The 12,681-nt window shown below is 44.0% G+C and overlaps 1 protein-coding gene across 1 annotated transcript in view; it reads left to right on the plus strand.

The window, feature by feature from the left end:
- The window catches only part of OTOA (otoancorin), a 291,404-nt gene that overhangs the window by 72,658 nt on the left and 206,065 nt on the right, over positions 1 to 12,681 (plus strand). Inside the window, 1 exon segment of the mRNA XM_069212309.1 lies at positions 6,909 to 7,076. Coding sequence (XP_069068410.1) covers positions 6,909 to 7,076 — 168 coding nt within the window.

A 12,681-nucleotide genomic window follows, 5' to 3' on the forward strand; every position in this document is an offset into this window, starting at 1 on the left:
ATGTATCAATAACCGAGGAGATGTGGTTCCGCAAGGATGCTAAGGATGTCACTGTGTGTAAAGCAAAAGAGTACACTCACTCAGGTTGGCCGTCACTTAAACATCTGCAAGGAGAATTAAACTCATCTGCTCAAGTCGCAGATGCTTACGTGTAACAAATAGCATTCTATTTAGGAATGACAAATGTGTCCCACCAGGAAGGGTTAGAGAAATTATAACAAAGATTTGCCTTTATCAGACCATATGCAATATGCCATTTTCATTGTGATTTCTCAAAATATCCTACGGTCAAGTTTGTACAAAGGGTCACCACTGACTCAGTCACACATTTAATGAAGGAGAATTTCAGGGAGAGTTTCCCTGAAAGCATTCTGTCCACCAACGGCATTCAATTCACCCCGAGGAAATGACGAGTTTCCTCAATGTGCACAATTTCAAACACACATTCACTGCTGTTTATGACCCACAATCCAATGGTTTGGATGAGAAGTTCAACCATAATTTTAAAGCTAGCATACATATGGACTTTCAAAACAATCCACCTGTCATGATTAGGCACCTGGACACCTAGCCTGCCACCTGCCTCTGGATTCCAATTCCTGATTTTCCAGACTGATCCAGTGACACCCTAGCTGTCTGAGTTTTCCTGCCAGGGATTTTCCGACCGGGTTTTCCCACTCACCAGTCTTTCCGCCAACAGAAGCCCTACCCACCCCAGGACCTTCCGAATGCAGGCCGCAGCACAACCACATCAGTAGTCACCTGGACACCTAGCCTGCTACTTGCCTGTGGCTTCCAGTTCCTGCATTTCCAGACTGGTCCAGTGACACCCCAGATGCCTTGGTTTTCCCACCTGGGTTTTCCCGACTGGGATTTCCCACTCACCGTTCTTCCAACTAACAGAAGCCCCACCCACTCCAGGGCCTACTTAATGCAGGCCGCAGCACGTCCACCCACCAGACGTGCAGCGGGCGTGCCACTGATGTGCCAAAGGCAAGCCCGTCTAGCCCCGTCCATGCATGGACCGCGCCACAACCCCTGGCTTCCCTCCCTCCAAAAATACACCATCTCCAAGCTCTACACCCTGGACCCCGGAAGCCGTAACAAGCACTGCCACAATGCTGACCCATGCTCCACATTAGAACCCTTTATCTGCACCCACTGCCATTTCACCTACCACACCACACTTACCAGCCCACTGACCAGCCCCACCTCAAACACACCACAGACACCACCTGAACAAAAACACCAACTTGCATGCACCCTTCTCAACACACACTCACTATGCAAGTATTCCACCAAATATGGGACCACATTGCCACCCTCACACCCGACATCGTCTTCCTTACAGAGACCTGGCTCAATCCCACATGAACCCCAGATATTGCTGGAGAGATCCCCGACAGATATAAAATCACTCACCAGGACCACACCAACAAGCTGGGAGGAGGAACAGCCATCATCCACAAAGAGACCATACAGTACACCACCACCACTGGCAACACCACCACCCCCATGGAACATCTCAACTTCAAACAACACATGGACGACAAAATAATCATCAGAGGCACCCTTGCATACCGACCCCCATGCCCGCATTCCAGCTTCTGCAACACCTTAGCAGACTTCATTGTGCCTCTAGCCTTAGACTCCAAGGACTACACCTTCCTCAGTGACCTAAATGTCCATATCGACGACCCCAACGACAACCACACTGCACATCTCCTCAACAGTATGAGCAGCCTCGGATTGACCCAGATCATCCACAACCCAGCACACACTGCTGGACACACGCCGGACCCCATTTTAACCTCCAGCAACTGCGTCAAATACAGCCATGTTACTGACGTCATATGGACCGATCACTCCATCATCCACTTCAGCATCTCCAGCCCCCGCCCCTCCACCCCCTAGATTACCAGCACCCCCCCAAAGGAGATGGAATAAAATCTCAGATACCAGCTGGGAGGACACCCTCAACACCTCCAACCCCGCTACAGCAACCAACCTTGAGCAGGGAGTGAAAAACGTAAAATCCTGGATCACCAATTGTGCCAACAGCATTGCCCCCATCAAGAGCAACATCCAGAGAAAAGCCTCCAAAAAGGCTAGCCGATACACCCAAGAACTCAGAACAGCGAAACTAGACAGCAAACAGCTGGAGAGGAGATGGCTCACCAGCAAGGAAACCTCTGACAGAGCAGCCTCCAAGACCTCCCGCAACCTGTTCTAATACCCGCTGAAGGCAACAAAGAAGACAGCCCTTGCCACATGCATTGAAACCATGCCAACAACACCAAGAAACTTTTCAACATTGTTAAGGAATTCTCCTACCCGGCTGCCAGTGAAAACAACATCACACCCTCACAGGAGCTGTGTGACAACCTTGCCCACTTCTTCCACGATAGGATCGCAACCATATGTAGAAACTTTGAACCCACACCTATGGACTTACTCGACAGATACGCCACCACCGTAATCTACCCAAACTACATACTGACCACCTGGAACATACTCTCCACCCAGGACATCACATCCACCATGAAATCCATCCACTCTGGAGCTCCCACAGACCCATGCCCGCACTACATCTTCAACCTTGGAAACCAAAGGATTGGCTTGGAACTCTAGCAACACAAAGGGATGATGGATGGAGTGCTGAACAATGTAAACACTCACCCCCAGTCACAGATCTGGGTTCAATCCATCGTTCTTTTGCTCACCATGCCACCCCAGTTTGGACCCAGCCATATGCAAATCAGTCAAGGGAACAGTCCAGCCCGAACTGCCAAGCCAGGTCCTCCCTGGACCGGAAACAAGCAAACTGGGGTGGCATGGTAAGCAAAAGAACGATGGATTAAACCCAGATATGTGACTGGGGGTGAGTGATTGAAAAGTTTTAACACTCCGTCCGTCATCCTTTTGTGTTGCTAAACTTGGCTTGGAACTCACCACCCTGTTCAACACCTCAATCAACACTGCAACATTGCCCGACACCTGGAAACAAAACAAAGTCAGATCACTACTCAAAAAACACTCAGTTGACCCCAGCAAACCCCAAAACTACCAGCCAATCTCCATGCTCCCATTACCAGCGAAGGTACTGGAAAAGATCATCAACAAGCAACTCACAACATACCTGGAGTAGAACCAACTACTCAATGCCTCCCAATCCCAGCACTGAAACTGCCCTGATCGCAGCCACCGATGACATTCGAACCCTTCTCGACTGAGGAGAAAAGCAGCTTTGATCCTCCTTGACCTGTGGGCAGCCTTCAACACCGTATCCCACCACATGTTGATTAAAAGACTCCACCACATCGGCATCCAAGGGGAAGCGCTCAGATGGATCACCTCCTTCCTCACCAGAAGAACCCAGAAGATCTACCTTTCATCTCTGAACCCAAGGAGATCACCATCGGTGTACCGGAGGGCTCATCCCTCAACCCCACGCTCTTCAACGCAAATATGACCCCACTGGCCAGCATCGTCAGATCCCACGGTCTCAACATAATTTCCTACACAGGCGACACCCAACTCATTCTCTCATTCACCGACGACCCCCACCACCAGAACAAGCTTCCACAGATGCTTGACAAGCATCGCTGATTGGATGAGGAACAATTGCAATCAGCTGAACACAGACAAGACGGAAGGACTGATCTTTGGCAACAGCAGCAACACATGGAATTAGTTCTGATGGCCATCATACCTAGGACCCATACCCACTCCCTCCGGCCACGCCAGAAACCTTGGAATCATCCTTGACAACAAGCTCACCATGAAATCACAGACCAACGCCGTCTCCTCCGCATGCTTTCTCACTTTGTGCATGCTACATAAGATCTTCAAGTGGCCCTCATCAGCAGCCAACTGGACTATGGCAACACCCTCTACATAGGAATCGCCACGAACCTCCTACAGAGACTTCAGACTGTATAGAACGTCACAGCCAGACTCATCCTCGGCCTTCCTCAATGAACCCACATCACACCCAACCTCAGGCAACTTCACTGGCTCCCCGTACAGAGGAGATGCCAATTGAAGCTGCTGACCCGTGCACACAAGGCTCTACATAACCAAGGACCTGCATACATTAACCACCGCCTGAACTTCCACCAACCATTGAGAAGACTATGCTCTGCCTCCCTTTCACTTGTCCATACTCCCTGCATCTACAGAAGCAGAAGTGGAGGACACTTCTTCTCTCATATCACAGCAAAAACTTGGAACAGCCTCCCCACATACCTCCGGACCATCACCTCACTTCTGGAATTCCAAATAGCCCTCAAGACCTGGCTGTTTGAATAAGTCACTGGGACCTGCAAGCGCATGGATACCCTCTTGGGTGATTAGCTGCGCTTTATAAATCCAGATTGACTGATTGATCAGAGATAGGTTGTTGGCTTATCTCATCAATCCGCATTTCACTACAGAAATCAGTCCTTTCCAGGAGTTAAGAAGGAGGCTCCCTTTATCAGATGGATGCACATGGTGTTTATCCAAAAGCTTTGTCCCCAAACAAGGTTTGAAAGTGAAATGAATTAGGAGCATATCAGGGGAACTGTGGGAAAGAAACAGTCATTAGTTAAACAAAGATATATGACGGGTGGGTCTGAGGAGACTCATTCAATGCATAATGGAACAGAAATAAGAGTATTAAACTTGCCATGTTTTCACCTCAGTTTCCTGTGTTGTTTCAGGGGTGTATATAACTTAAAATATAGAGATGTGTAAAGTGAATATCACGGATGTTTTTTTTTTCTCTGTCACCCAGCTATAATTCTATATATCATCTTATCGAAGTTTTCCTCATACGTAGTATTGTCTCAGCAATTTTCAGTATCTTATTTGTAAAAAAAAATGAAAATCATGGCAAGGCCCCAAAGATTTTCTTATCAGCCTGCCAGCAGCACCGTTGCTGAATCCCAAAGCTGGCTCGTTTAGATTCCAGCTTACGCATTTTTCTTTCACCTTCCTACACTTCCTGTTTATTTTTCGTTTTCCATTTCGTCCTTTCTTTGACTCTGCCTTTCTAACATTATTTTCCCTCTGTCTTTCTCCTTTTCCCAATCTCTTGCTCTGGGTCAAAGTCTATTGATGAAAAATCAGTGGCCGCGCTCACCACCGGCACAAATTAAGCAATGGCAGTGCTAACGCAAATGTGTTAATTAGAAATTATTAATGAATGTCCATGTATTTTTGAATTATGAATTTGTAGAAAATAATATAACGTAGAAAAATAATGTGCACGTTTAAGTTGTGACCTCGGAGAATGGCCATCAATCTTCACAAAATGTACTAAATGAATGATTAACACATAAGAAATATTGAAAATATTAGATTAATGTAGTAATATGTCATACTAAAGGATATGAATTATGCTTTAGCTTATTAATTGTAGGCCTTAACTTAGCGAGTGTCTTGGCCTAGTTTTGCCAGGCCTCATGCAGAAGCTGCATTTCTTAGAGTTTAATGAAAAATGCTGACAGAGTGAACTAACTGTGAAATGCTCATTGTTTTAATAAAATGCTTAACTGAAGCTTTCCATGAGAACCGACGGACAGGAGATGAGGTCTCTCGCAAAGTAACGAATTGTATGTAAAATGTGCTAGATGTACTTTCCCAGGACGCGAACAATGAAGACACTGATTGGAGAAGAAGATGCAACAATTTTGATACCTGACAAGCCGGATGATGAGAACATCGTAAGGCGCACCAATCAACAACGTGTGAAGTGTGAAATATTAGAATTCATAGATTTGGGACAGTAAGGCTATTGGGTAGAGTAATAATGTACGATTAATTGACCAATTGGAAAACGGGGCTACTTTGGGTGACTTTGATATAACAACGTGACAGAGGAAAAAGACTTCAGATGATGTTAGGAGGCAGACCTTATTCCGATTTTGTGATGCGATATTGAGAAGAGAGGAGATTCGAGATTCAGTCATTGGGCTCATACTCTCTGACTGAGAGCCTGATGTGTTGCTGATCGATTGATGACCTGAGGATAAAGACTAATTCTGCTTGCTGACCCATACAAGGGATAGGTAGATGTGACAATATGACTGAAATGTATTTTTGTGCCTTTTCTTTCTAGTTACCAACTGTGCTGTCTTAGTTAGTTTTCCTTAGCTAGATGTTTTCTAAATTCTTGATCAAAATTTATTTTGCATGAAGCCCCACATGCTGATGCTAATATGGGTTAGATGAGGGTTTTTTTTATCTGACGACTGACAGATTACAGAGACAAATGTTTGACTGATGTTTTGCTGAACCGTATGGACAGTACTAAAATATTGAAGCTGATTCTATTATTGCTTTGTGGTGATGCTGTAGAATGTATTGTGATACAAGCCTTAATTAGATTGTGTTTTGGCGTCTTTCGGCTAATTAATATTGTTCATATATGCATTTGAAATTGAGTTTGAGTATAAATCCATATGACTTAGTATTGTAACCCAAAGGGAAATAAAATTACTAAACTTTACTAAAGGTGTGGTTATTCATGGCTGAGAAGTCATGGTGTGTGAAAATTACTGACTCAATTGAGTGTTGATTATTGATTGTCTAATGATTATTGATTTTTGGGAAATGATTATTGTGTACTATGCTAGAACTATGGCAGGATTATTCTAAGCGAGTCAAAAGGTTCATCGACCTATACGCATCTCCTTGTAAGTTTACTTATTAAGGTCAGACGCGCTAACAGCAGTTTCGCTCCTCTGTGTACTGCAATGTTACTATATTCAACACTTACTTGATAAACATAGTATCAAAAAAAGAAATCTAAAATACTATAAAATACCATAAAAGTTCAACTCACTATAAACACATGATAAACAACGGCTCTGTTTGGTGTGCCTTGTAGCATACACTATAAACTTGTGTTTTTTTCCTGTAAGGTTTTATCATTTCATAATGTCAGCCAAATGGGGGAGCTGGTGTCTGGAATCGGTACTCAATCATTCTACAACATGAGCCCGAAGGAGCTCGCCCACATCGTTAGAGGTGGACTGTCACAGTACGCTGCCGACCTGTCATCTGCCCAGCAGGAGGCAATCCTCGATAAGGTATGGTATATTCACAAATTATTTTCTTCTATATTTCCTTTAGAGCATGCGATGTTAGCAAAGAAAACGAAGCCTTGTGGCATTAATAGCCACATATATCTTCATTTCATTTGCCGCACGCTGTAATATGAAGGACGAACATATTGATATTAAGTACTTTGTAATGCTAAAAATGTGCAATTGTGTTTTGGAAATCTCACCAAATAATATTTGTCATTTTGAGAGCTCCTTTGTAAGCGCGATTTTATTTTTAACAGATTACACCGTTCTGTGTTCGTAGTGTAAAATAAGCCCTCTGATGGATAAACGTATTATTACATACACACAGAGCTCAGCAGTCCATTTTCTGGAAGATTCTGAGCCTTATTCACAAAGCCTTTTTCGTGAGTGAATCTATGTGTACGTCCCAAGACGTGTTGGCATTCACAGGCTCCGAATCAACTCTTTCCCACCTTGGAAATGGTCAGAGTTTTACTCCTGCCAAGTGCTGGAGTATGTCCCCTTCCTTGGGGGTTAGAGATGGGGGAGCAGGGGGAGGGGGTAGAGCACCCCCATACTTAGAAAACGGTTTAGGGGAAGTGGTTTAGCTGGTGGGAAATGAAAATGATGAAAAAAAAATTGACAATTACGTCCTGGAGACGTGTGAGCAAGAGAATATGTGCAGTAACACCACTAGTGGTAGGCCTGGAAACCTGTGCGTTGTGCACCAATCTACTGCAGGTGGATTGCGGCGACTCTGTGAATTTCCAAAGTAGTAAATCTGACCGGTTCATGAGAGTACTATTAAGGGGGCAAATCTACAACTTCTGTTTGAGACTAGGGCCTCTGTTTGCTGTTACAGGTACCGGCGCAGGTGGTTCTTTGGGTAACGTTACATAGTGTGGCACCTGCGGGAATCTCGACGCCCCATCTTTCCCAATCACATACATGACTGACATTGCCTTATGCTTCTTTACTTAGCTTGTGTGCCTTAAAGTTAGTTCATAACCTAAGATGTGTAGCTCACACGGCAGTTATAAGGAGCTCAAAACACGAGACCTCCAAGTTCAGATTTTGGGGTGCTCTTGAGGCATCTTCATATTTGCTTCAGGGCGCTCCTTCTCTCTGCAGGCCCCAGCACTCTGGAACTTGCTTCTACTGAATGTTAGGCTTTACCCACACTGACAGGCTTCAGGACTAATCTGAAAACCTGTTAGCATGAATGGGAAGAGGGGGGCACGTATGGCCTGGAACTAGTCCTTGGACCTGGGGAACTAGGCTTGAGCCCCCACCTCCGCTGAACATCCTAGGAGTTTCGGAAAATCGCTTCATCTCCCCGTGTAAAAAAAAGTGTGCAGCAACTGGTTCTGTTATAAAGCGCGCCCAGGTTCGTGCTACATAAATACTGCAAAAAACAGGCCGTTTATAGCGCCGAGAGCCTTGATAGGGGTGTATGCACTATATAAGGGCTTTCAGTAAGTCACGTGGTTACGAAGGTATGATGAGCAGCGTCCTCATTATACAAAGATCGATACAAACTTGTGAGAAATGCGCACTTGCAGGGAGTACAGGGGAGCAAGGGGTGTAGAACAGTGAACCCTCCGCTCCTGCATGATGGAGCATGAGTTTGACATATGATATGAACCCCGTCCTCTGCTACATGAGCTCACTCCTCCGCTCTACTCATTTGTACACAGGCGTTAGGTTCTGTACTTTATTCACTATTGTACGTGTCCTCGCAGCAGTGAGAGGTGGAAAGGATAGGCTCCAGCTCTTGGTAGGGATGTACAGTGAGGCAAAAGCAGCCATCTGCACCACATTTACTGGAGAAAAGATGCCACTTACCTGCGGCGGGGGCACCTAATACTAGCATGACACTGTGTACGTCACTGGGACATTTGGAAACGTGCATGGTGTGCCTTGCTCGGTATTGTGATACCAACCGGACACCCTCCACCTTACTGTGGTACTGCGGCGCTATATGTAGTGCCCTGGCATAGGGTGACGGGGATTACCTAGGTACAAATGACTGAATGACTGAGGTCATTTGTAAAGCAGAGCAGCCGCCCCAGGGGGCGTAACGCTGCTGGGAGGAAGGCAGCCACTACAGCAGCCGACATCAGACTAGGGCAAATCGAAAACGCAACTGCTTGTGGAAGTGAGTTTAATCTGCCATGTGGTGTAGGACAGAGGGAATATTATTCTACACCTTGCCCACTAGAAAAGACGGGGAATCCCCCCTTTTTTAGAGAGTCTGATCCTAGGAATCTTCAGGACGCAACAATTCTGAGGTACACATTGATTGTGACTGGTGAGATTTCCACTGGTAAGAGGATTTGGAATCACATTTGATCATAATGGGATAGCTGGGCACCACGTTTGGAAGACAACATGCCCTTTTGCATGCTGGGCATCCTGTGCTGCCAGTGTGCGTGCCATTTGCTGATGAGCACAAGAGAAATAAAGCTCCTGCACACTGTAGCACAAGTTGATTAAGTATTGAAACACTTGTTGAGTTCCCATTCATAATTAATTGCCCGTTAAAAACATTTAAATATATATTTGAAAAATCGTCCTGCAAAATGAACCAGTTGCCCCCCTCCTTTCAAGAAGGTTTTTTAGGGTGAGATGAGAGATCCAGGTTATCTTCCCATCCAATATGGGGTGAGTTATTGCTACTTTTGCTTTTTCGGTGCAATGTTGGTGAGCAATCTATGCCACACTGGTTTCAAAGCTTACCTGTCAACACAGGCTGGGGGGAAGACACAGTGTGAAGTCTCTGGTGCGCTCATCTACTGGAGGAAAGGAAGCATTCTTATTCTAAAATATGTCATCTTAAATTCTAGATTACACATTTTGGAGCAATTTCACCTATCTAGCACACATTCTCTTGACTTTTTGTTTAGTTTTTTTTCCTTCGGTTGTGTCTGTAAAGATAGGAGTTTGTCTAGATTTTTTGTCTGTAAAATGGATTCTTTTTAGTGACTTCCAGAATGTTACTATATGACAGTTGGTCATCCTCACTAACTAATACTAATTGTGTCAGACTTGGTTGTTCTAGAAGTGCTTGTAGCCTTTCACACCATCAGCCGTATGATCCTAGGGTGCGCAGTCCTCAAAGATATTTATGATCATGTGGATTAGTACTCCTGTAGTACTCTTTTATATACTCTTACATGCCTTTGTGAATGATCCCTAAACTCCATCTTAGTAACATTGCAAAAAGGGCCCAGTCTTTTCTAGCTAACTATATCAGAACATTCCCTGAATATTCCATTGTTAGATGTTTTGTGGCTAATTCACACAGGTGTTTAAGAGTTTGTGAAACTGTACCACAGTAGAAGTGCTTTAAGTATCCATAAATGCCTTTCTGAATTGACCTAATGTGTTTTCTGTCATCTTTTCACTTGGAATGGCTGTAAATCATAATTAAAGTCCAAGAGCCAGATGTACAAAGCTATTTAGCGGCCACAAACGGTGAAATTTGCCTTTGCGAACACTAAATGGCCTTGTACCATGTACCAACCCTATTTTGTGAGTCAGTAACCTGTTACCGACTCGCAAAATAGGATTTGTGACTCACTATTAGGAAGGGGCGTGCCAAGGGCGTTCCTTCCTAATAGCGAGTCGAAGGGGGTGTATGATTGCTTTGCGACCGAGATTAATGTCGCAAAACAATTGCATTTACTACCTACTTTAAGCAGATGGTACGGGAAGGGGTCCCAACATGTTTTCAGGGCAGGCACTGGGACCACGGACCAGTGCCTACTCTGAAAAAACGAAAAGGAAAAGGAAACTTTTCATTTTTTTTGTAATGCATCCCGTTTTCCTTTTTGCATTAGTATTGGCATTTATCCATACATGCATATCCTCTGTTACTTTAGATCTCCCAGTCATCATTTTGCTGTGTTATGAACATAGATTTGCACATTTCTTGAAACACCTCTTTGCTATCAGATAATAATAACAAGTTACAAACCCAGCAATGGTATCTTCTATGTGGCGCGTGTGAGGTGTCATGCGGGTTGCTGCAGATGGGAGAGCTTAGATATACCTTTCATGCACAGCAGCAGCGGCTTTCTTCCTGCCTTCACCTAAGGTGCACAAGTAGCAAAAAGAGAGATGGTGGCAGCAGGTTCCTAAAATTATACTTCCTCCCCAGGGTTAGCTATGCAGGAAAAGCCTTTTTGCAAGGAAGGGAAGTCGTTTGAACTCCACAGGAGTCTGGTCTGGGTGCAACAGAAAAATTCCTACTCCTTTCCAAAAGATTAATATGAGGGACCAAGGATTTGGTGGTCCTCTCCTGTTCTGGAAAAATACCACAAGGCCACAAGAAGCCCTGACTCTGGAGGCCAAATAGGAGCAAGCGGCAGGACCACAGGTGCTTGGCTTTCTGAGGAGATGCTTTTAATTTACCACGATTATAACTATACCACAGTGTAATTTGGATTTGTCGTTTTTTTTTCAATTTAAGAAGGGTTGTCTAATGTTGAAGTGATCTATGCACAGTGATTAGCATATGCTATTGTTAGAATAACAAAGGGAAAGTATTTTGGCTTTCACGTGGATGAGGAGTTATTTGCCTCTGAAGTTAATCTCCGACTATTTCAAGAGCTGGAAGGTGTTGAGAAGGCCCACAAACGTAACAGTTTATGGGCATTCCAAACTTACGAGCCTTATGTTAGCGCTTTTGGCACCAAAAAGGCCAGTTGATGGATGGGGCTATGTGTGAGTCTTTAAAGACAAGAGCCCTAAACATTAAATGAGATATACACGACGAAATAACACAGGAAAATCCACACGAGTCAAGGTACAAGGTACAAACCTTGAAGGTTTATTTAAAAATTAAAAAATCAATACAGAAGACAAAAGATAAATCAATTGAAAATATTCATAAATGCAAATAAATGTAATTCGCGATTAACAGTGGAAGTAGCCAGAACCTGATATGGTCTAGTATAGAGCAAATACGAATCAAAGAGCCCCTGCTATAAGCACTTCTCAGTTAGCAGGAGAGAACATATGAAATGTTCTAAGTTCTGATCAATGAAAGGCTGGACGTGAAGTCTGCCTCTAATGAGGGTAAATCTCTGACTCGTGCCCTAATGGTGAGTTTTATATACTTTTAGACAGACACCGTACAGTCACTGTGGTATGATGAAGTAAGATACATTAGGCTAACTAATAATGAAACAGAAACCCATCACATGATGTAATAACTTTTCCTCTATATCTATTGAATAATACTGTATTATGCCCCAAAACAGAAAACAAAAGCGCATCCAAAAATATAAACAGCAACTCCTTTCTGCCAAAAGATATGTCCTTCACTTGTATATCTGTCCTCCCTTGGAACAACAGGAACGGAAAATAATACATTTTTTAAATGTTACAGTGTAAGCATGAGTTAGAACTAATTGAATTTCGTACAAATAATATAATAATGAAAGTCACATCTAATGCTCCTAGGTGAACAGCAGAGAAAGAAAAAACAAGACAGCGTCTGACACTGCACCTCTCACACATTTTAATTTCAATTGAAAATAACACAGGGGCACTCATGTCAGCTTTAAAACTAGGTTTTATTAAATGCAGTAAAAACATTGCATTATTGTTTCCCTAGTAT

This window comes from Pleurodeles waltl, chromosome 10 (assembly GCF_031143425.1).
Source record: "Pleurodeles waltl isolate 20211129_DDA chromosome 10, aPleWal1.hap1.20221129, whole genome shotgun sequence".
NCBI classification, from domain to species: domain Eukaryota; kingdom Metazoa; phylum Chordata; class Amphibia; order Caudata; family Salamandridae; genus Pleurodeles; species Pleurodeles waltl.